This window comes from Ovis canadensis, chromosome 4 (genome assembly GCF_042477335.2).
Source record: "Ovis canadensis isolate MfBH-ARS-UI-01 breed Bighorn chromosome 4, ARS-UI_OviCan_v2, whole genome shotgun sequence".
Taxonomy (NCBI): domain Eukaryota; kingdom Metazoa; phylum Chordata; class Mammalia; order Artiodactyla; family Bovidae; genus Ovis; species Ovis canadensis.
Window position 1 is genome coordinate 89,870,073 of NC_091248.1, and position 23,060 is coordinate 89,893,132.

Genomic DNA, 23,060 nt, shown 5'->3' on the forward strand with positions numbered 1-23,060 from the left:
CTGGGGTGTGGGGGCGCATGGACAAAGAGAAATGTCCTATTTCTGCTTCACAAAGGACTGCCCTTGTGCAAATTCACATGCTCAGGGTAGGAATCATTTCTTAGTGTTTTACTTGTGGGCACATTGCTCTACAGTTACCATCCTGAATCCCACCTAATTTCTCTACAGAAAAAGGGGCACATTGCGTATCAGGACTTAACATTACACACACAGCAAATAGGTGTTTGCTAGTGAGATATACATGTTACTTGTCTTTCTGTATTTCTAGTTTCCAATATTTTTTATAATTAAGCTTATTCATTTTTAATTGAAGGATAATTGCTTTACAGTATTGTGTTGGTTTCTGCCAAACATCAACATGAATAAGCTGTAGATATACCTATGTCCCCTCCTTCTTGAATCTCCCCCAGTATTCTTACTGTTGGAATTTCCCATTTCTGATATGGTAATCTCTTGTGTTCTTACTGGTATCCTTAATTAGCCGGTGGTCCTGCAAGCACTTATTGAAAATCGACTGTGTGAGGATGTTGGGCATGGGGAAGAGGAACCCGGGGGAGGGGGTTTAAGCAGATACATGGGTGGTGCCTGTGTGGTGGGACCAGAGGAAGGACACCGCTAATCCCTGTGCTCACAGGGACACCGGCAGGGAGGGCTTCAAAGTCAGGACACAGTGGATCTGCAGCTTGAACTGAAGAGAAGAGGGGACTTTGCCAGGTCAGAGTGGGAAGGAAGAGGCACGCAGGCTGTAGAGGCAGGGAGGGCCGCCTCCCCTCCCTGAGGTTGTGGACTGAGCATCTGGGGTGAATGGTCAGGTGGGAGGCTGGAGAAGCAGGGCCTGAGTTCTGATGTTTGGGAAGCCCCACGCTGCTGCAAGGGGAACCTCAGTACCCCGCCTCTCATCCCCATCATGTAGGAATCGATGCTAATTCCCAGGCTAATTAGACTAATTCCCCTAATTAACCAATGCTAATTCTCTCTGGATATGTCATTGTCTCGCCGTTTGTCTTTTGAACAGCCCTTCCTCAGCTGAGCACCAGTGGGTGGAGACCAGCCCCAAGTCCACGCTGACCCTCCTGGGAGGCAGCCGGCCTGGCAAGGACGGCCCCGCGCGGCCCCACTTCCCACCTGCTGACCTCCAGACATCCTTCCACAGCCCTGAGCTGTCCCTGGCAGAGCCGCTGGAAGCTCTGGGTCCCCCGAGCAGCCAGGCCTTCCTGAGCTTCAGCACTGCCTCCATGGCGGGAGGTGGGCTCCCCGCCGGGGAGGACCCTGGGGCCTTGCTGGCCAATTCCCACGGAGCAGCCCAGGCCCCTGGCAATCCACTGACAGCAGCTGAGGCTGCCGACAGCAGCTTCCTGTCCCACAGCTTTCTCACGGTGGCGCCTGGACCCAGTGGCCACCACAATCCGGTCCTGCAGGGCCCGGGACTGGCTCTGCCCGGGCAGCCGCCCCTTCCCGAGAAGAAGCGGACCTCAGAGGGAGATCGGTCTTTTGGCTCCGTCTCACCATCCTCCAGCGGCTTCTCCAGTCCTCACAGCGGGAGTACCATGAGCATCCCTTTTCCAAATATCATCCCGGACTTTTCCAAGGCTGCCGAGGGGGCAGTACCTTCCCCAGGTAGGTGCATCTCCATGGGTAGGGGGCCCATCCTTGTGCTCAAGCCTGCACTCAGGCAGGGAAGCACCCTGGGGTTATGGCTTGGCCTGCCCAGTGAGCACCAGTGCTATTACTGGGCTGAGCGCCTTGAGAGAAGAATCCATGGCCTTCAAGGGGGCTTTTCTATCTCACTGCAACAAACATAAAGTTAGTTACTCAGTCATGTCCAATTTTGTGACCCCGTGGACTGTAGCCTGCCAGGCCCTCTGTCCATGGAATTCTCCAGGCAAAAATACTGGCATGGGTTGCCATGCCTTCCTCTAGGAGATCTTCTCAACCCAGGGATCAAACTTACATGTCCCACATTGCAGGCGGAGTCTTTACTGACCGAGCCCCCAGGGAATCTCAGCCTAGCCCAAAGGAAAATTCCAATCTAGAGCTGCCTCTTAATTCACCTGGGCTTGCCAGGTGACCCTAGTGGTAAAGAACCCTCTTCCCAGTGCAGGCGACATAAGAGACGTGGGTTCAATCCCTGAGTCGGAAAGATTCCCTAGAAGAGGAAATGGCAACCTGCTCCAGTATCCTTGCCTGGAGAATCCCATGGACAGAAGAACTTGGTGGACTATTGTCCATAGAGTCGCAGGGTCAGACGTGACTGAGCACGCACGCACTTCTGCATTATTCACGTTAGATTTTGTTCAACAGCAAAAAACGCCCAACATCCACGGTGGTTCTATTTTTTTCCCTTTCACTTGGAGTCAGTGTTCTGTAATAGTAATTAAAAAAAAAATTAAACATACATTTGCAATTTAATTATCTCATGTTTCAAGTGTAGAAGAAAGAATTAGACACTGATAGGAGTAAGGGACGTCAGCCTTGCTCTGCGTGCCTCCTGTCTTTTGTGACTAGGTGTGGGTGAAACGGGGTGCCCGATCGTGGAGGCGTCCTGCTGTCGGGTTTTCTGTTATCAAACAGGCACTCCCTGCTCCGTGTCAGGCTTCTCCCTTGTAGTTAAATAGAGCGCTCTCACCTAGGGTGGGACTTTGAACTTCTAGGTCCCTTTGAGGTGAGAGGTTGCAATAAAAAAACGCCCTTCATAGTTACTGTTTTTAAATTTGTTTTGCAGATAATCCAGGTGATAAGCACGTGTCTGTTAACTTTGTTCAGGACACATCCAAGTTCTGGTACAAGGCGGACATCTCCAGAGAGCAAGGTGCGTGGGCCGGATGAGGACCCTGTGTCTGGGGTGGGAGCATCAGGGAGGCATTACCTGGGGATGGATGAGTTAGAGCAAGGTCTGCACTTCATTACCCACTTCGGGAGAAAGGCTGCAACCTTTAAGTTTTTATTGGAAAACATCATTCCTAAGGAGGGAGCCAGCCAGGAAGGGCACCAGCCATGATCATTCCAGTGTTGGGGTGTAATTTCTGGTGGCTTCCACCAGCCAAGGTCTGGCCGGTGTTGCCCGCAGTGGCCGCAGATTGTGATGAGATGTCACGGGTCCCAGCCTCAGGGGGAAGTCACGGGGAAGAAGTGTCTTTCTTATTAATGGGCATACCTGCCTGTGCCACATCGGAAGGACAGAACTGCCAGCAGCCTTAGCCCAGCTCTCACACACACAGCACAGTGACTCTGGGCGTGCAATTCAGTCTTAAGACAGCTGGCGAACATGAGAAATTGTTAATACTGTTGAGCAGCTAAGTTGCATGTCACTTTTTACTAGAACATGAGTGTAAGAGATGTCCCAGAAGGAAGCTGGCATGCCATTGAGGGTGGTCCCTCTGGGACAGGCCCTTCGGCAAACAGCACTCACTCCTTCAGCAGAAATTCCTGGAGTCCCTGCAAGGTGCTATTGCCCTCCCTGAGGTGATGACACGGCCGCCTGTGGGCTCATCACTCTCAGGCCTCTCTCGGAGAGGATGACATGGAACTGGCTGGGGGGCTGGCAGACGCTGGTCAGGATGCCCAGGAAGGAGGTTCCCTGGGATGGGTGGCTGGGGGTGCTGGACTGAGAAAGGGGATGGCGGGTGTTCCAGCGGCCAGGCGTGCTAAACGCATGGTGAATTGCCACTCTGTGCTGGGATCTCAACTTGGGGAAGAAACTAAGAACTGCTCTCCTGGGGAATTCCTCAGAAATGCCTGGATGTGAATAGTTAAATGCCTGGAAAACAGCGCCGTCCAGCTTTTTCATAGAAATTCTTATACTCAATTAGGCAGATAATAAAAATGGTAAGAATGTGCCTTTCTTCCCATGAGCTCAATGGACCCATTGTCGTGTCATGTGGGGGGAGCCCTCTTGGCCCGAGAGGCTTCTGAGTCCCAGAACTGGCCTTTGTGCTGTGTGCACTCACCACATTTCAGGCTCTGGCGTGGCCAGACGCTCCGTTCCCGGCCCCTCCCTGCTCTGGTTGCAAGAACCCCCTGACTGTGGGCGTTAGCGCTGGTGCTCAGTGTCTCATCCAGCCTAACAGACCCTGAGAGTGCTTGTTGAGGACCTTGTTCTAGAGTATTCTAAACAGACCATCCTACTCCAGCGGCTCAGTCTTTCAGACCAGGGTGGAGGCTGGGCTGGACTGTCTCCTTCTCTGAATGAAGAGGCAGGCTTGGTTGGAGTGCGCCCGATGGGTCCTGCAAGACAGGGATGGCACAACCTGCCTCATAGGGTGTAGGGGAGAGACTCTGGGTGGAGGGAACCTCCCTTGTTGGCATCTGCTAGGCAGTAGGAGTTCTTGTTGTCATTTGACTAATCTTGCTGTGCTTAGTTGCTCAGTTATGTCCGACTCTTTGCGACCCCATGGACTGTAGCCTGACAGGCTCCTCTGTCCATGGGATTCTCCAGGCAAGACTACTGGAATGGGTTGCCATGCCCTCCTCCAGGGGATCTTCCCAACCCAGAGATCCAACCCAGGTCTCCCGCACTGCAGGTGGATTCTTTACTGTCTAAGCCACCTTAGCCACACATTTAAAAATATTTGTTTGGGGTGGACCCCATCTCAAAATAGCTAATATGTACATGGGGCATTGATTTTTCCAGTTGAACTCCAAAAGTGGAACCTCTTCTATTTTCTGGATATTTTGTGCAGACAACACCTACACAAATGTATGCTCTGGTGGGTGTGCCAACTTCTCCAAATGGAAGAGAGCCTCTTGTGGGTTTTGTTGTAACTGCTGGGATGTGCCATTTTCTGGCAAAACTGTGATGAAATTTCAGGGAGATGCAGGAAGGGCAGAAAACCTATTGCTTGTTTTGGGGCACAACTGTTCACATATTTCTATGGAAAGGTTAGTTCCTTGGGAGTTTTTTTTTAAAGTGAACATAAAAAACTCAGGAGAAAAGGGGCTCCAAAGTAAAGCAGAAAAATTTTTTAAATTTATTTATATCTGTCTGCACTGGGTCTTCATTGCTTTCTGTAGGCTTTCTCTTGTTACAGCGAGCCAGGGCAACTTTTCATTGTGGTGGTGCATGGGCTTCTCATTGTGGTGGCTTCTCTTGTTGTGGAGTACAGACTCTGGGTGCTCAGGCTTCAGTACTTGCAGTACTTGGGCTCGGTAGTTGTGGGTTCACAGGCTTAGTTGCTCTGAGCGCAACATGTGGAAACTTCCCAGACCAGGGATCGAACCCATGTCCCCTGCATCAGCACACGGATTTGTATCCACTGTACCACCAGGGAAAGCCTAAAGTAGAAAGTAAGTATGACTGTACCAGCTGTGCTCTCTGGTCTCTGCTGCAGCATCCTTGAAAGCTCCAGCTGCAGGGAGAGAGGAGGTAAGGATGTGGCTGCTGCCCCTGCAGCCACGTGGCAGACCTGGCCTTGCCCCTGGAGGTACACTAGCTCGTTCTCACAGCCTCAGCAAGGGTTCATTTCTGTTTCAGAAACAATGAGTCCAGCATGGCCCTCAGGCTCTCTTGTGCCCAGGTGGCCTGGTGATGGGTAGAGAGGGGAGGCGTGAGAGGGTAGAATGGGCCAGAGAGGAGCCAGCCTTCTCTCCGCCACCCAGAAGTCTGCTGCCCACGAGGCTGGGGCACTTCTTTGTACCACAGTGAAGTAAAATCATGACTTACAAAGAAAAGGCTCTGGTGAGGTTATCACAATTGAAAAATATAACTTCTGTAAGTGATCTTTCCCCTACTTTAAAAAAATAACATGTGTTCAGCCCCCATAATCAGAAAACATGCTATGAGACAAGACCTGCTGCATGGGCCTGGGTCCCTGATGTCTGTTCCCCACCCGTCTTGAGGGGGTGGGTACCAGAGCAGCAGGTGGGCTGTGGCTCCACGTGTCAGGCTTGCACCCCTGGGGTCATACCAGACCCCCTCCCCTTAGAGAGTGTGTGCTTTCTTCCGCTTCTTCCCCACCGTGTGCATAAGCTCGTGCTTGGGGCCTGTCCTGCCACGGGCTGGGGCAGTGCATGGAAGAAGGCGTAGAAGAAACTGCCTGTGTTGTCTGCAGCCAAGCAATGCCATGTTGTAGGGGTGGGGCTGGAGTCAGGGTACACAGAGGGCCTGGGACAGGGGGCTCTCTGGGGTTATTTCCTGTTGCTGACGGTGCTTCCAGCCACTCCCGGGTTAATGTCCGGCCCACTCTACTCCAGACAGGGCCCTGGGCTCTACAGAAAGGTGGCAATTCCATGGCTATAATTGTGCAGTGCTTTATACTTTAAATCCCTAGTTTTCTTTTTGTAAAATGTATAAAAGAAATCTTGAGAGATGTTCTGGTTACTGGAGAAAATTCTCACTGGTGTCTGGGCCACGTCAGCTTGAGGATACTATGATGCTAACCCATCCCTCTTTTTTCCTGTATCCTGAGCCCAGGACCTGGGAGGCTGGACTTTGAGCTTCCAGGGGAGCGATATTAGGGCTGCCTGTGCACCAGCCTCCCTGGGGCAGATGGCAGGTGCAGCACCAGGTGCATTTCATGGCCCTCACTGGCCACATCAAATAGGGGTTCACAGCCTCGTCCAGACTGGAAACAGCTGGCCACAGTTGCCACCCCTGCCTCAGAGCCACAGGACGGAGGGCCATCTATGGCCATCCCCTGGGCCAAACCTTGGGACTTTATTAAATATTCAGTAACTTTGAGGGGTACATCCACAGTCTTCAGGAAGTATGATTGGAAATTTCTTTCCTCCTATGGAAAGTTGAAAGCACGCGTTCTAAAATCTCTAAGAAAAATGCCACGCAGGGAGCTGTAGGGCAGGGGCACGCTGGGGACCAAGTGGCAGCCCTGCCTGACTTCCTGCTCCGCGCGCTGTGTGCGGAGACCTGGTCTGGCTGGAACCAGTGGGCCTCGGTTTCCTGGGCTGTCAGGTGGGGTCCTCATTTGGGCTTCACAGATGCTGTGGGGTTAATGGGAATTGCGTGTGAAGGCAGCACCTTTGTGATCTGAACAGACGGGGCACCCTGTAAAATAGAATAGGCCCCAAGGAACTTCTGGTCATTGCAGTTTCCCTTACCCTTGTCACGGCCGTAAGTGGAGTCAGGCCGTGGCGTCCCCGGCAGACACTCACGTCTGTCTGTTCCCCTCTGCAGCCATCGCCATGCTGAAGGACAAGGAGCCCGGGTCATTCATCGTCAGGGACAGCCACTCCTTCCGAGGTGCCTACGGCCTGGCCATGAAGGTGGCCACCCCCCCGCCCTCTGTCCTGCAGATGAACAAGAAAGGTGGGTCCTGCTCTGCTCAGCGGGGCCTCGCCTGTCAGTTCCCTTCATTCCCATGAGGTGGTGGATGACTTGCAACAGCACTCATAGGTTTTCCTCTTAGTATGTATTTTTTTAATAAATAAATTTTTATTTATTAAATTTTAGTGTGTATTTTAGGGTGTATTTTAGTAAGTACTGTCCTAGCTCAAGAAGGAAGGTTAATTATTTATAAATTTCCTTTTTCTTTTCTTAACTTGTTTTGATGGGTGATCCATCCCGTTGTTCAGATAACAGAACAATAAAGCAAGGCCTCTGATCAGGAGTCTTGGTTTCCATTTTCAGCCCTGTCTGCCTCAGTCCCCTCTTGCCTCCTGTGGGTAAACATCTGTAATAAATTCCTGTGTCTTCTCACTATCTGTTCAGTGCACACAAATAGGCATTTTTCCTTTTCTCTTACATAGAAGGTGGCATACAGTATACATGGTTCTTGTTCCTACACCCTGTAGAGTATTTTGATGCATTGAAGATGAGGCCAGTGCAAGCCTGAAGTCTTGAGACTGTCCCTTCTCAGGGAAAAGGACAAAGACTGCCTCCGTCTCTCGTCCAACATTGCACTGGTGGCAGATTCTAGCTGAATAATGTGTAGTGCAGGTAGGGCTTCTTCTGACCTTTTTAATGTTTTCAGTCGTGAACATAACCAGGTACAAAAGAGTTTGCAGTGCCTACATGCATAGGTAAACATTATTATGAAGCCGACGTGCATGTATGCCACCACAGGTGACAGCCTTGTGGGGAAGCCCCTACGTGCCCTTTGCTGTGTTTCATAATCCATCACCTCCATGGCTTTTTGGTTCTCAAGGATACTGGATTCAACTACTAAGGCCTTTTTAACTAGTTAAGGCCCTTCCAGTGACCCTTTGTCCTTCTGACATACCCCCATTAGCCCGTGAGTGCTCCAGCTTTCTGAAAGCAAGCGTGTTTTAGGCTTACCTTGTACTTCCCCTGCTCCTGCCATTTCTCTAAAGATCCTTGGTTTTTTATATTGGGCAATAGTATCTAGAAACCAAAATCTAATCTCTAGGTTTGCTGTTTGGTATCAGAGTATCACTCCTTTTCTCTAGGACCTGAGCTAGGGAATGTGAAAAGTGAAAGTGTTAGTCACTCAGTTGTATCCGACTCTGCAACCCTGTGGGCTGCAGCCCACCAGGCTCCTCTGTCCATGGAATTCTCTAAGCAAGAATACTGGAGTGGGTTGCCATTTCCTCCTCCAGGGGATCTTCCTAACCCAGGATGGAACTCATGTTTCTTACATGTTTCCTACATTAGCAAGCAGTTTCTTCATCTAACTAAAGCCACCTGGGAAACCCGTCTAAAAAAATTCCTGAGCTCATGCTGATAACCACCCATTCAAATATAATATCAACAGGTCTTTTCTCACTGTTCCCTCAGGGACAAGCTCGGTTCCCAACAAAGCAACGGACTTTCTCCCTTCCTCTGCCCCCTAATATATGGCTTCTGGTTTATTCTTTTTTTTTTTAATCTCATCCTGCCCTCTGTGCCTTTTTTTTTTTTTTTTTTACCAACTATGCCACAAACTCTAAGGAAAGGGAAAAGATTCTTTTCCCCTAAATGGAGATTGTGGGCTGGAATGTGAGCAGGTCACATAACTCTTGCTGGGGCACCTGGGCTCATCTGGGTGAGGGAAGGGTGGACCAGAATGAGCACAGATTCTGCCCCCTTGGTGTTCAGCTGGAGCTTTCAAAACTAGGCCAAAACTTTTTTTTCCTGCATGTGTTATCTTTTTGGAAATACAGGTGGTGGTGTATAATCCTTAACCTCCAGGTGTACATCCTCCTCTAAGGTCAATATCGACTCAGTCTTCAGACGAAGGCAAGAAAATAGAGGATTTTAGAATAGCAGATTTCTGGACATGCAGCGTTGCTGGCATCCTCTTGGTGAAATTTTATCTGGCTGCCAAGTCTTCATCCAGCCCTTGGATCTGGCATTTGGATTTCACAGTGTAAGGACAGATCTGAGAGGAGAGTTGAATAAACCAGGAAAAAGCCCAGCAAGTCACCAGCCCACCCCTGGTACCCCGGAGACAGAACAGCGACAGACGTGTGGCGGGGGCTGTTCTCCAAACCCTTACACAGCTGGTTTCCCACTGAGTCACTTCTCACCACCGTCATCCAGACCACACTCTGGGTCTCCCTTCAGTTTAGAAGCCATGGATCATTTTCCTCCCACAGCTGAATGGCAAAATGTTCTTTTCCCCGTTTTTATTCAGTACTGCCTTTTATGGAATCTGATCAGTTCCTTTCCTACCAGCTATACTGCTCCTGCGAAATGCTGACACTGATGTTGATATTTGTCACTGTTGTTTATAATAAGCATTATTAGGGAACCTGCTGTGGGCCAGGTGTGGGGCCCAAACCTGCCTCTAGCAGACCTGGCCATCAGAAATGTTAGAAGTTACAGCAGACACATTCCCATGGAAACGCGTTCCCATGGAGACACATTCTCAGGGAGGGTGCTGAAGGAGGTAGGACAGAGACGCAGCAAGCATGAAGGTCTGCGGGGTTCATTAGCACAGCAGTGACTGCTTTTTCTTGTTTGTTATTTGTACTTTTCCACCACCAGACAGTTTGCCATTCTGTGGTTTTTCAGGATGCACTTTCTTTTTGGGTTTGTGGCCTGGCACGAACACAGTGTAGTAGCAGTATGATTAGAGGGCTTGCTTTCAGGAGGGGCTTGGGTACCTGACTCCCGGCTAAGTCTTACTCAGAAGACTGGCACCCTTCCAGCTCTTTCCAGTGTTTCATTCTTGGACATCATGCTGCTTCTTAGGAGGTGAAGGAGCTGGAGGTCCATGTTCTCAGTTCTTAGCTGCTCATTCCCATAACTGGGAATTCTGCAGAATGTCTGAGGCTCTTTCCCAAGGATTCCTCCACCTCCAGCCATGGTCACCGGAGGGAGTTCTAGCTGCCCATCCAGGCAGTGCTCAGCCACTGTCCTGCAATCCAGCTGCTGTTCCTGAAGTGGTTGTTGGCAGCCTACATGTTGCAGGGGCCAGATTCTCCTTCATGCTCCCTCATCCTCCCATGCTCTCATTTTTAAAAATGCTATTCTCTCTTTTAAATCTCTCCCCACAGCTGGAGATTTGGCCAATGAACTTGTTCGGCATTTTTTGATCGAGTGTACCCCGAAAGGAGTGAGGTTGAAAGGGTGCTCCAATGAACCATATTTCGGTAAGTGGCTGAGCGCCTGACATGGTGTCTGAACCCATGAGCATGAGCTCCCTCTGGTTGGTCCACCACTCTGCTGGGGCTTCACTCAGAGCATCTACTTTTCATTCCCATTTTTGGATCCTTCAATTATCATTTCAAAGATAAACTGGATATGAAATTGTTCTTAAAAGCATTCTTAAAACTAGGCAAATAAAATGCACCATGCTAGGATTGGAAATGCAGGTTCCATTAGGTATGGTCCATGCAAGTGAGCAGAGAAGTATGCACAAGGTTGGCAGTCCACCAGGCACAAGGAAAGCACAGATTCCCTGTGAGAAGGATAATTTTTGACCTACTGCTGTTGCTACCGCTAAGTCGCTTCAGTCGTGTCTGACTCTGTGCGACCCCATAGATGGCAGCCCACCAGGCTTCACTGTCCCTGGGATTCTCCAGGCAAGAATGCTGGAGTGGGTTGCCATTTCCTTCTCCAATGCTTGACCCTATAGGTGTGTCCAAAAGATGGCATGCACTCACAGGCAGAGCTTGAGCAAACCAAAGCATCACCTTACAGAGACGATTTGGTGGTGCCAGTGGAAGCAGTCTCAGAATCGGCAGACTGTGTGCCTTATTCTTTATAAATTGGCAATGGCATATCTTTGGTGAGAATCATCTGTAGTCCTGTTACTTGCCCCTTCGCCGTCTGCTGAACTTGCTGCTTCATTGAAGCTTTGCACAAATTCCCACAGTTATTGAGTATGTAGGTTGCTAAAAATATAAGATGTCATGCTTTACAGCAGCCTCCTTTCAGTAGATGAATTGGCTGAGCAATGCAGTATTTAGAGCTGTGCTCACTCCTGTTTGCTGTTCATCCATTCACAGGGAGCCTGACGGCTTTGGTGTGTCAGCATTCCATTACGCCCTTGGCTTTGCCCTGCAAACTGCTCATTCCGGATAGAGGTATGCTGCCGCGGCCCCAGGGCTGCTCTGGTTCTCTGTATGGGGTCATTCACAAGGTGTTGGAATCCACAGAGATTCAGTGAGAAAAATCAGACCAAAACTTCCTTTCTATCACGTCTGTGGGTAAACCCTGAATAAGTCAGGTCAGGTAAGAAGAGGTGGCCCACTGCCCCTACAGCCTCCGCTCATATCTTTATATCATGGCTTTGTGAAAAGCTTTTGTGGAGCAAAGATTCTATAGCTCAGAAGTATAAAGTGCTTGGACTCAGAGACCTGTAAGGTCATTTACATTTCATTTTTATAATTCTACAAAATCAGAAAAATGTTGATATTGTTGACTTTAGGTGCTAGATGAACTATTCTCTTTACCTTTGTGTTTGTTTCAAACTATCCATGGGAAAAGAGTTTTTAAAAATAGTACCCACAGCATATGATCAGACATATCCCTGCTTTCCTAGGCCATCTCAAGTTCACATAATTGCATTATGTTCCAGAAAGATGATTAATTTTAAATATCAGATGTGAGTTATATTTCAAAATGTAATTGTTGATATAAATTAATTCATAGATGAGAAGGGTAATTTTCTGGCCTGTGCCATCCCAGATTTTGCCTGAAGTGTGATGATGGCTTCTCTGGGTGCAGCTATTGTTGCCAGGAGGAAGGCCCAGCTCTGCAGAGCCTGCCTGTCACCCTCCGGGATGCAGTCATGAGCATCCACATTGTCATGCGTTTTCTCGCTCCTTCTTCCTGCAGATCCGTTGGAGGAAATAGCCGAAAATCCTCAGCAAACGGCGGCCAACTCTGCGGCCGAGCTGCTGAAGCAAGGGGCAGGTCAGTCCTCGCTGTGTTTTCCTCTCCTACTGGCTCCTGGGCAGAGATGGGATTCCTTTCTTGCCTGCAGTCTGGGTTCCTTTCCTTGCTGTGTCAGGGGAGGCTTGCTTCTGTAGAAGCCACCACAGGGCTGGGCTGGGGGTGACGGGGCAAGTGTCCTGGCGGCAGGGCCAGGACTCCACAGGCTGAACAAGACCAAATTCAGTGGTATAAATGTCACAACCTGTGTTTCATTTGGGGAAATGGTCAGATAGACTGTGGGTAATGTGCCCCTCCAGCAGATACATAGTAAAGTGATCAACGAGTCCACAGTTTGACCCAGGGTGAGACCAACCCCCAGATAGCGGGCTACTGGGGGCACTCCTTTGTTATTAATAGATTTTATTTTTTAGCACAGTTTTGGGTTCATAGAAGGTGCTGCAGAGGTTTCTCTTATACCCCCCGTCCCCACACACATGCATAACCTCTCTCAATTAACAACATCCTCCAGCAGGTGGGACATTTATTAGAGCTGATGAACCTATGTTGACCCATCTCAGTCACCTGGAGTCCATAGTTTACATTACTGTTCACTCCTGGTGTACGGTCCATGCATGCGTGCTAAGTTGCTTCATTCGTGCCCTACTCCTTGAGTCCCCATGGACTCTAGCCTGCCAGGCTCCCTTGTCAATGGAGATTTCCCAGGCAAGAATACTGGAGTGGTTGTCATGCCCTCCTCCAGGGGATCTTTTGGACCTGGGGATCGAACCTGAGTCTCTTACGTCTGCACTGGCTACGGGTTCTTTACCAGTAGCTCCACCTGGGAAGCCCGTGGATTTGGACAAATGTTTAATGACGTGTATCCACCATTGCAGTATCACACAGAATAGTTTCACTGCCTGAAACATCCTCTGTGCTCCACCTGCTCATCCTTCCTCCCCAAATCCTGGCAAACCAATCCTTTTATTGTCTCTGTGGTTTCACGTTTTCAGAATGTCATATGATTAGAATCATACAGTATGTAGAGCCTTTTCAGATTGGATTCTTTCACTTAGTATTATGCATTTAAGATTCCTCCATGTCCTTTTAGGGCCTGAGAGCTGTTTGCTTTTAGTGCTGAATAATATTCCATTGTCTGGATATACCACACTTTATCCATTCACTCACTGAAGGACATCTTGAATGCTTATATATTTTGGTAATTGTGAATAAAACTGCTATAAACATCCACATGCAGGTTTTCATGTGGACGTAATTGTCAACTCCTTTGGATAAGTATCAAGGAGCACAGTTGCTGGATCATATGGTAAGAGTCTGTTTATTTTGTGAGAAACCACCAAACTGTCTTCCCAAGTGGCTGCACCATTTTGCATTCTCACATCAATGCATGAGACTCCCTCCTGCTCCACGCCCTCCCAGCAGCTGGTGTTGTCAGTGTCCTGGATTTTGGTCATTCAGAATAGGTGGTTAGTGGTATCTCACTGTCATTTGAACTTGCATCTTCCCAATGACTCATGACGTGGAGCGTCTTTCATGTACTTGTCTGCCATCTTCATATCTTCTTTGGTAAGGTGTCTGTAAAGGTTGTTTGTCCATTTTTTAATAGGGTTATTTGTTTTCTTATTGTTAAATTTTAAGAGTTCTTTGTATATTTTGGTTCTCTGTGAGATTTGTCTTTTGCAAATACTTTCTCCTAGGAGGCAGCTTGTCTTCTCAACCTCTTGACAGTGTCTCTCAGAGCAAAAGTTTTTTATTTTAATGAAGCCCGGTTTATCAATAGTTCTTTTCATGGATCATGTCTTTTGTATCTAGAAAGTTATCACTGAAGTCATCTCAGTTTTCTCCTGTCTTGTAAGAGTTTTATAGTTTACATTGTACATTTACGTCTCTTCTATTTTGAGTTAATTTTTGTGGTGGGTTTAAGGTCCGTGTCTAGATTGATTGTTTTTGCATGTGGGTGTCCAGTTGTTCCAGCACCATTTGTGGGAAAAGACTGTCTTTGCTGCATTGTATCTCCTTTGTTCCTTTATCAAAGATCAACTGACTATATTTATGTGGGTCTATTTCTGAACTCTATTCATTCCTCTGTTCATCTGTTTGTCTTATTATTTCACCAATACCACACTGTCTTGATTACTGACATTTTACAGTAAGTCTTAAAGTCAAGTATTAATATTATCAGTCCTCTCATTTGGTTCTTCTCCTTCAATATTGTGTTGACTTCCCTGGGTCTTTTATTCTCCATATAAGTGTTAGAATAGGTTTGTTCATACCCACAGAGTAAGTTGCTGCAATTTAGATGGGGATTTCATTGCCCTTGCAGATCACATTGGGAAGAACTGACATCTTAATTATATATTGAGTTTTCCCATTCATGAATGTGGAATATTTAGTTTAGTTCTTTGATTTTATTAGTGGGAGTTTTGTAGTTTTCCTCATATAGATCTTGTACATATAATACTTTATTAGACTTATACTTATTTCATTTTGGGGGTGCTAATATAAATCGGGATTGTGTTTTTAATTCCAAATTCCTCTTGTTCTTAGGGAAGTAATTAACTTATATATTCACCTTATTCCTGCAGTCTTGCTGTAAGTATTAGTTTCAGGCCAGGCTGTTTTTGCAGCATTAGAAGCAGTCATAGCAACCCCAGCTTAAGAGGGCTGTGGACAAGCCACAGGGTTCTTGTGGGTGCTCTGCATCTTGACAGCAGGGTCACTGTACTTTATTTCTATCTTAACCCACCTTCATGGTCACGTGGCGGCGCACCTGCCAACAGGTGTGACTGCTGCTCGGTCTCAGAAGTTGGGATGGAGGCGGAGCCAGTTCGTGGCCAGGCCTCCAGGGAGACTCTCCCAAAGGAAGACACAGCCCGGTTAATCGTTCCAGTCACAGGAAAGCGCTTTTTCCTCTGTTTACTGAATATCTAGAGGCCTTTAGAGATGGAGTGAAGATACCCCTACTTACTCTCAGAGCTGCATCTGGCAGAGTGGGGAATGAGAGCGGCTCTGTTCCTGGAGGGGACACATCCTTGGGGAGTGGCCAGGCGAGGCCACGGCTCCTACACAACTGAACTTCAAGCAGAGTCTGAATGTCCCATGGTCACAACAACCCACTAACTTATGCAGGGAGCTAGGCTCAAAAGGCCTTCAGGCTGTTTACAAAGCCTCATTCACAATCAGCTCTTTGCCTCTCCCAGGGGTGATGGCAGGGGACAAGCCCCCAGTGCCCCGCAGTGTGTGGATGGGACAGGCTGTCCCAGCTCTTTGCCTGCACACTGTATTCTGAGTCACTGCAAGTCATTTGTTCTCAGCAGCTCTTTCTGGATGCGTATGCTTTTAGAACTCCGTGCAGGGTGGATATTTAGGGTCCAGACGGCACGCTCCCCTCTTGGGATGTTTCCTTAACTGCAGGTGTGGTTGGGCTCTCGTCCCACCTAGGCCCACACTGAGACTGAGGAGGTGCCTCCAGTGCCCCTACCGCCCCAGGGATGCCAGGTATAAATAACTCAGCAGAGGTGGAAACGCATCCTGACCAGTGGGCGAAGTCTCCTTGACTCCAGTGCTGGGTGTGTGTGTGTCTCTGAGTCACTCACTCTCCACACCTTTGGAATTAGAAATAAAGGGCGCTTGCCTCAGATACACCTGGCCACGAATTTATGCACGTCATTCATAAGCCCCAGGGCCCTTGAGTCTGGCAGATGCATTAACACCGCTTTCCCCTGTGTCTTCCAGCCTGCAATGTGTGGTACCTGAACTCCGTGGAGATGGAGTCCCTCACGGGCCACCAAGCCATCCAGAAGGCCCTGAGCATGACCCTAGTCCAGGAGCCACCTCCTGTGTCCACAGTCGTGCACTTCAAGGTGTCGGCCCAGGGCATCACCCTGACGGACAACCAGAGGAAGTGAGTGTGTGCAGCGGCTGGGCTGCCAGGGTGGGCGGGCAAGGCTTCTGGCCTCACCTGGGGTTAGACCTCCTACCAGCTCTGCTCAGGCCCCTGGACATGTGATGGTCACCCAGGCAGAGCTCTGCGGTTCAGGAATGAAGCAATGATCCGGTCAGTCTGTGCTTTGTCCTGATGTTCGGTATGTCCCCAGAGACATATATAAACTATTAACATTTGTCCCACGTGCTGTTTTTTTAAAGAGTCAGTAAAATTTTTTAAAAGATACGTAGATCTTTGAGTATCTCTTAGATAAACACACAGTGTGTATGTAATCTGCAAATGCAAAAATCTTTTAAGTCATTTCTGTAAAAACACTCCATGACTATGATAGACTCTACTCATCTTTGCTTTAGTGTCATTACTTCTAACAGTTATGACAGAAGTTATAACTATTATCCAGTTTCAGGTAAGAGTGTAACCTTGTTAGATATTATTTCAGTATTCAGTTCATGTTAATTATATAATATATATAATATGAAATAATAATTTATGTTAATAATTATTAACTCTTATTTAGATACTGTATAGTACTATATCTTAGTTAGCAACATCTGAACATCTAGGTGGTAGATGCTGTTTCAATTTCCAGGGACTTCCCGCCAAGCTGTCGCTGAGTGGGTTCCAAGTGAGCGGAGATTCAGGGAGAGGGGGCACTTGTGGAGCTCCAGCCTGAGCACAGAGCAGGGTTAGGTGCCTGGGCAGAGCCTTTGACCTCAGGATGAAAGGCATTTCAGAGGCAGTTTTTTATTTGCAATGGAAACAGCCTGCTGTAGTTAATGAAGGAGCCCAATCAGCTAAAAGCAGAGTGGTGGCAGGAGCTTCTAGGGGTAGGGTGCCACCAGTCTCCATGCCAGCTGGAAGGGCAGCGCCCACACCAGTGCCCGAGGAGCTCTTCCCTGCATGGCCCCTGCTCCAGAGCTAGCCCCGGGCTTGGGAGGGGCTCTGAACCACTGTTCTCAGGATAAAATAGGCGGGAAGTGTGGGGTGGGATGTGGGTTCTGCTGCTCAAATTGGGGTCCTCGCTTCCCTCTTGACCCAAGTCGTCCGCGCAGCGGGCTCCGCATGCCTTGCACTCAGTTCCCTCACATTTCAAGCTGCACCAAGGTCACCGTCTCGGAATGTTTGCAACTCGAATGAAATAGACACAAACTGCGAGCCTGGCTCGGCCGAAGTGTGGACACAGGATCAGGCGGGACAGCATGGCTCCTTCCTTTGCAGCCTCTATTTTCTTCTGCTGCTGGTGTGCTCTTTGTGTACCTCTGGTTTCCCCATGTGCTCACAAAACCCTGAGGATGGGCTGTGCCTGCAGCGCTCAGGAGCTTGCTTTTTGCCAGATGGAACATGCCTGTACAGCTGATCCTGATCCTGTGTCCTCAGGATCCCCCATGGAAAGGTGCCCGGCTCCGCCCGTGCCTTTCCCTTATGCTGGCCTCTGGGGACACCACCTCCCTCAGGAGGAGGGGGCACTTGTCCAGCTGGAGTCGGGCACACAGGGCTGGCCAGCTCAGAGGAGCAGGGAGGGCTGGCCACGAAGCAAAGGACGAGTGACAGGGGCTGGGACCAGTACAGAGGGGTCCTCTGATGCTTCCCCCAGAGGCTGTACTGGCCTAGCGTTAGCAGCACCTCCCAGTGAATTTAATGTGCACAGTTTACAGCAGGCCATTAGATCCCTTATGGGGGTGACTGGGCTCCTCTCGCAGGAGAATGGCAGGCTATATACTGAAGCCCTTTTCACAGGCAGTCATCTAAGGCTGTAGATACTTGGTGGTTTCCTGGGATGAAGGCAGGAAGGCCAGGACTCACTCAGTTTGATGCAATTTCTCCATTTTGCTCTTCACGGTACTTGTGTTCACCCCAAAACTTGCTCCTTCCCAAGCGCCCAGCTTCATATGTCTGCTGATTTCTAACAAATGTACACTCTACTCTTTTCTCCAGATGACCAGTAAAAGCATAAAATAGACTTCTGCCCCTGCTAAACCTCCTCATGGGGGGCCCTCCTAGGGCAGCACTGTCACTGCAAGACCCCAGTGACAGGCCTGTGCTCCCCTGTGTCCCTGCAGGCTCTTCTTCCGGAGACACTACCCCGTGAGCAGCGTGATCTTCTGTGCACTGGATCCACAGGACAGAAAGTAAGATGCCCGTATCCCTACTAAGTGATGCATGTGCTTCTTTGGCTTTTTAAGTTAATAAAGAAATTAACGTGACTCTTCTCTTGTTCTGATTTGCAAGGTGGGTCACAGACGGCCCTTGCTCGAGGTACGTTGCCAGCTGCCTTTGTCCTCTCTCAGCTGACACTCACTCCACTGCAGATCTCCAAAGAGGAAGATGACAAATAATGCTTATGGGTTTGGGTTTGGCTTTAAACAAAAATGCAGGTGTTCTTTTTATGCAGAAAGGGCCTGCCAAGGGTTAACTTTTTTGTTTACTCTTCTCTGAATGAGCAAAACTTCCATTTGACCCATAAAATGGGATATAAATAGCATGAAGCAGATTGCATGGCGTTTCCGGCAGTTGAGGAGGGGGTTGGTGTGTTAGGAGGGAGGGCCACGTGGGTGCAGTAGGTGTCAGTGCTTCCCAGACCAGAGGGAGCCCCCAGCCCTGCTGCCCATGTAACCTCAGATCCCCCAGAGCTGTCTACACCCCCACAGGTGGCCGTCTCTGTGTCACCTAAATTTGATGACCACAGATGTCTCACTGCAGGAGCCCTCTCCTGGGATTCCAAGTTTGTGTTTGTAGCTCTGTCTTGGCATCTGATAAAGTGCTAGACCGCCTCCCTAGCCCCCCAGAAGGGGCAGTACCCCCAGGCCACCCCAGCTCTGGCTCTTAGGACCAAATGCGCTCCCCATACGTGGGGTTTGCTACCCCGGAGGGTCACTTGAGTGCCATTGGCCTGTCCCTCCCGTGGGGTGGAAACCACTCAGCTCAGATAAAAACATCCTTCATTTCTCTGAGAAGGAGAAGAAGGACCTTAGATAAGGGATAATCCAGGGATTTGGGTTTGGATAATGGTAGTTATTGTGTTGTTTGGGGCTCACGAAAGCTTATTCAGAAAAAATAGATTGTGCTGTTCTTTTAAACAGTTTCCTCTCCTGCACATATGTGGCCTGGGCAGGGAGCCCCTGGTGTGTTTTTAGCACCCCTCATCCTCCAGCCCCAGTGGCTGGGAGTGTGGGCATCTAGGCAGAGCCCCCCCAACCCCAGGAACCAAGGCTGGGGTGCTGGCATCTGCAGGTGTCTGTGCCTGTCTGCACCCGTCTGCTCTGATGGTGTGAGGAGGAAATAGGCAGCTCCTATGGTGAAGCAAGGGTCCTCCCCAGATTCTCGGGACTGGTGCCCAGGAGCTGACGGGTCTGGAGGGTTCCAGCCAGGCTAGACCCAAGTCTTAAGTTCAGGTCCCAGTCTCATTGCCCTCCCAGCCCTGCTCCTTAGGTTCCTCCCCTGCGAAGTCTGGGCACAGCATCTTCCTGCCGGCGTGGAGGGGATATATGGGCAGATGTCTGGCAGGGGATATTGCCCCAAGATTTTGGAGAGGTGGTGGTTAGAGGCGACAATGGTGAGGGAAGAAGCAGAGGCGTGCACCCTGTGGGAGGGATGGGCCTCGGCTGGCATGCTAACCCACCTTTCCTGTTGCAGAGTCTTTGGATTTGTGGCCCGGAAGCAGGGCAGTGCCACGGACAACGTGTGCCACCTGTTTGCAGAGCATGACCCCGAGCAGCCGGCCAGCGCCATTGTCAACTTCGTGTCAAAGGTCATGATCGGCTCCCCTAAGAAGATATGAGCCCTCACAGCCCAGAGACACCAGAGGGGCCGACGTGACCCTGGTAGTCCAGCATTAGGAGGGAAAGGGGCTCCTCCGACTTTTCAAACATGAGAACAACCAACCTTGCCGCCTGTGGCCTCAGTTGAGGGGCACAGCTCATGGATGCACTTCTGTAGCCCAGTGCTTTCTGGGCAGAGGAAGTTGGACATCAGGTGCGCCCATCCAGTCCCCGCTCGGGAAAGAACTATTCAAGGAGACCTGGGGACCCCTGTTCCTCGCACTCTGGTGTTTATTTATGGGAAGGAGGGGAGCCCAGCCTGCTCCCCGTGGCCCTGAGTGCCTCGTCACTGCCATGTCAGAGTGTTCCTGGCCAGTGGACACGCCAGGGCCTCTGTCCTCCCACAGTGGAGATATTGATTAACCTGAGAAGGGGATGCATGTTGGTTGAAGGTTCGTGCAGGTCAGGCCTTCCTGGAGCACTATGGCATCGTGGGCGAGGGGATGATGTGATGGGCGGTGAGGACAAGAAAGGTCACATTGGTCATGGTGAGGCCAGAGCCCAAGCGTGGGGACAGCTCCCCACCTCCGCTCACATACCAGGTCTGAATGGCACACTGGGCCGTGAGAGGGAAAAGTGAGAAGATAGGAGAAAAGCCCCATTTCCATATAATTTATATTTTACTTTTGCCAAGTTATTTATGATAACAGCTTACCTTTGTTAGGCTGTACTGGTGTCTACGTGCTGCCGTCTGCCAAGGTCAGGGTTCTGAGACAAGCGTCTACCCCGGCAGATGTACCAGGAGTGCAGTATGGACTCTTGGCCATGCTCTCAGCTGTCATTGCCCGAGGGCGGCTGCCCAAACTGGCTTTGCCTCAAGCAGCCTTGCAAATGCTTGACCATCCACGTGTGGTTTCCTGGCTGCACATACTGCCTTTCTGGGGAGGAAGGTCTTGAGGGGTGGGACATGATTAGTTTGAGACTCAGGCTTGCTGTGTGTCGCTGTCCTCAGCCGTCTTGGGGCCCAGAACCGTTGACCTGCGGGAGTGCTCGTCTGTCTCCACCCCGCCTGTCGTCTCCCGTTGGCATCCATGTGTTCTGGCACCTGAGCAGGGGGAGGTTGTTCTACACTGGTTCCCCGCTCTTCTGTATCATCTTGGGCACCAAATCAGGCATGCTGTTTATGCTGGTGTGCATGTTGCTAAGTGGAGGTCTGTCCACCTGAATCTGTCAGTGGTCAGAGGTTTGGGAGAAGCCAGTGGTCTTGCAGGCTCCCCAGAGCAAGAGACAGAGCTGGGCAACGTCGTCATAAAGCCCTCATCTCCTTCCCATCGCCCTAGACGTTCACGCCGCGGCTCTCCATCCCCGAAGAACTGTCCATCTCCTCCGCTTCCCAAATCAAGTACCAGCTCTTCAAACACCAGGAATCACCGTGGCAGTCATCACGCTAGTGTTTGAAAATGTGCTCTGTGGATTCTTTGTTTCTAAAATGGGGCGGAGACAGTTAGCAACAGCAGAGGTGGGATCCACCGAATCCAGTGGGCACTGTTTGTGTGTGTGAGTGTGTGTGTGTGAAAGCAGGTGGGTGAGTCCACTGTTTAGCTCCTATTGATGCACCAACACAAGTGCCTCGTTTCTGTGCCAAATGTTTGACTTGGTCCTTGTGGACCCTCCTCTCTGACGCATGGCGGCACGGCCAAGGAGAATGTGCCGGTGTCTCCAGAGGCCTGATGCCTTGGTCGCTGGGGTGGGGCATCCAGCATTTCAGTTTTTCATTCACAGCAGAACTCAGTGAAGAGGAGCAAAGGTTTGTGCTGGCCCCCAAAGGAGCCTTCTCCTGAGATGCTGGTCCACAAGTTTGACCCAGAGACTGCAGGCCAGGTCCCTTACCCTTCTGACGGAGGAAGAAAGGGCTCACGAGGGGTTCTGGACTTAGGAGCATCAACTGCCAGACCTTCTCCCACCCCTGGCTGTCCCTGTCCAGATCATGCAAGCCATGACATTTGGTTTTTAAACTGACTGGCAGCTGAGCCTTTCACTCTCAGTGGTCAAGGAAGGTTCCTCCCAGCAACCGGCTCCCTCTGGAGTAAGGAATGAAAGGAATCGAGTTTCCTGGTTTCTGAGGAGCTGGAACAACAGTGTGTTACATATGCATAAAATGGAACAAGACAAGTCCATGAGCTTTGTGCTCAGACCTTGGGCAGCCCCACCACCAACACTGGCTCTGGGCAGGCAGGGAAGGAACATCTCCAGGCATCTGGGGTACCCATGGGCACAGGGGTACTGTGCTGGATTGTGCACAGGACTGCACCCCACTAGCATCATAGCCTGATAGCCAGAGCCTGTTAACCTGCTCATTAACCTATGCTGTATTCCTCCAGTGTTAACCTGTAAACGTGTTAAGTCACACCCCATTTAAGGGTCTCCGTGTGTATTCTCGGCATCAGAGACCTCACTGTGTCTCCTTCTCTGCCTTACCTAGTAGTGGATATTTTTACTTTTCTTATATTGTAAAGAATATATCCAGTATGTAAATGAATGTTCTATAAATCCTTTGTATAGTCATTTTCTCTGCGCTTTAAATATCACCTCTATTCAGAGTATAATAAAAGTATAAACTTGATAAGCCTCAGTGAGGCAAGCATTTGTGGTGTTAGATGGAAGTGCCCCACAGGGTGTGTGGAAGTGTGGATGGGTGTGTGTACATGTCTGAATATGCCTGTGTGCGTGTTTATCTGGGAGTTTGAAGGGGATTGTATATGAATGAGTGGATTCACTTACAAACTTATTGTATATTTTTCCTTCAGGAATATAGTTTGATTTTTGCCCAGAGACTTGAAAATTGTATTCAGAGATTTTAAGAATTTAATAATGACATGTGGTATTGATCATAGGTGCTGCTACGTTCTTGATATTGATATAAAGCCCCTAATCCAGTAGCTATAGGAGGAAGCTCCTAGTGTAGGTCAGCCTCTAATGGGACTTCCCAGGTGTTTAATCAGAGTGGGTGCTGAACCTGAATATAAAAAGTCCAGTCCTGTCCAACTCTTTGTGACCCCATGGACTGTAGTCTGCCAGGCTCCTCTGTCCATGGAATTCTCCAGGCCAGAATACTGGAGTGGGT

The 23,060-nt window shown here is 49.6% G+C and overlaps 1 protein-coding gene across 5 annotated transcripts in view; it reads left to right on the forward strand.

The window, feature by feature from the left end:
* The window catches only part of TNS3 (tensin 3), a 223,255-nt gene extending 200,696 nt beyond the window's left edge, over positions 1 to 22,559 (forward strand). For all 5 annotated transcript variants that reach the window (XM_069586826.1, XM_069586828.1, XM_069586827.1 and 2 more), the window contains 10 exons: positions 1,016 to 1,617; positions 2,723 to 2,809; positions 7,127 to 7,258; positions 10,390 to 10,485; positions 11,344 to 11,421; positions 12,176 to 12,253; positions 15,968 to 16,136; positions 18,239 to 18,307; positions 18,408 to 18,434; positions 19,812 to 22,559. In XM_069586826.1, coding sequence (XP_069442927.1) covers positions 1,016 to 1,617; positions 2,723 to 2,809; positions 7,127 to 7,258; positions 10,390 to 10,485; positions 11,344 to 11,421; positions 12,176 to 12,253; positions 15,968 to 16,136; positions 18,239 to 18,307; positions 18,408 to 18,434; positions 19,812 to 19,956 — 1,483 coding nt within the window. In that variant the 3' untranslated portion in view covers positions 19,957 to 22,559. The remainder of the gene's footprint in view (positions 1 to 1,015; positions 1,618 to 2,722; positions 2,810 to 7,126; positions 7,259 to 10,389; positions 10,486 to 11,343; positions 11,422 to 12,175; positions 12,254 to 15,967; positions 16,137 to 18,238; positions 18,308 to 18,407; positions 18,435 to 19,811) is intronic.
* Positions 22,560 to 23,060: the final 501 nt, after the last annotated feature.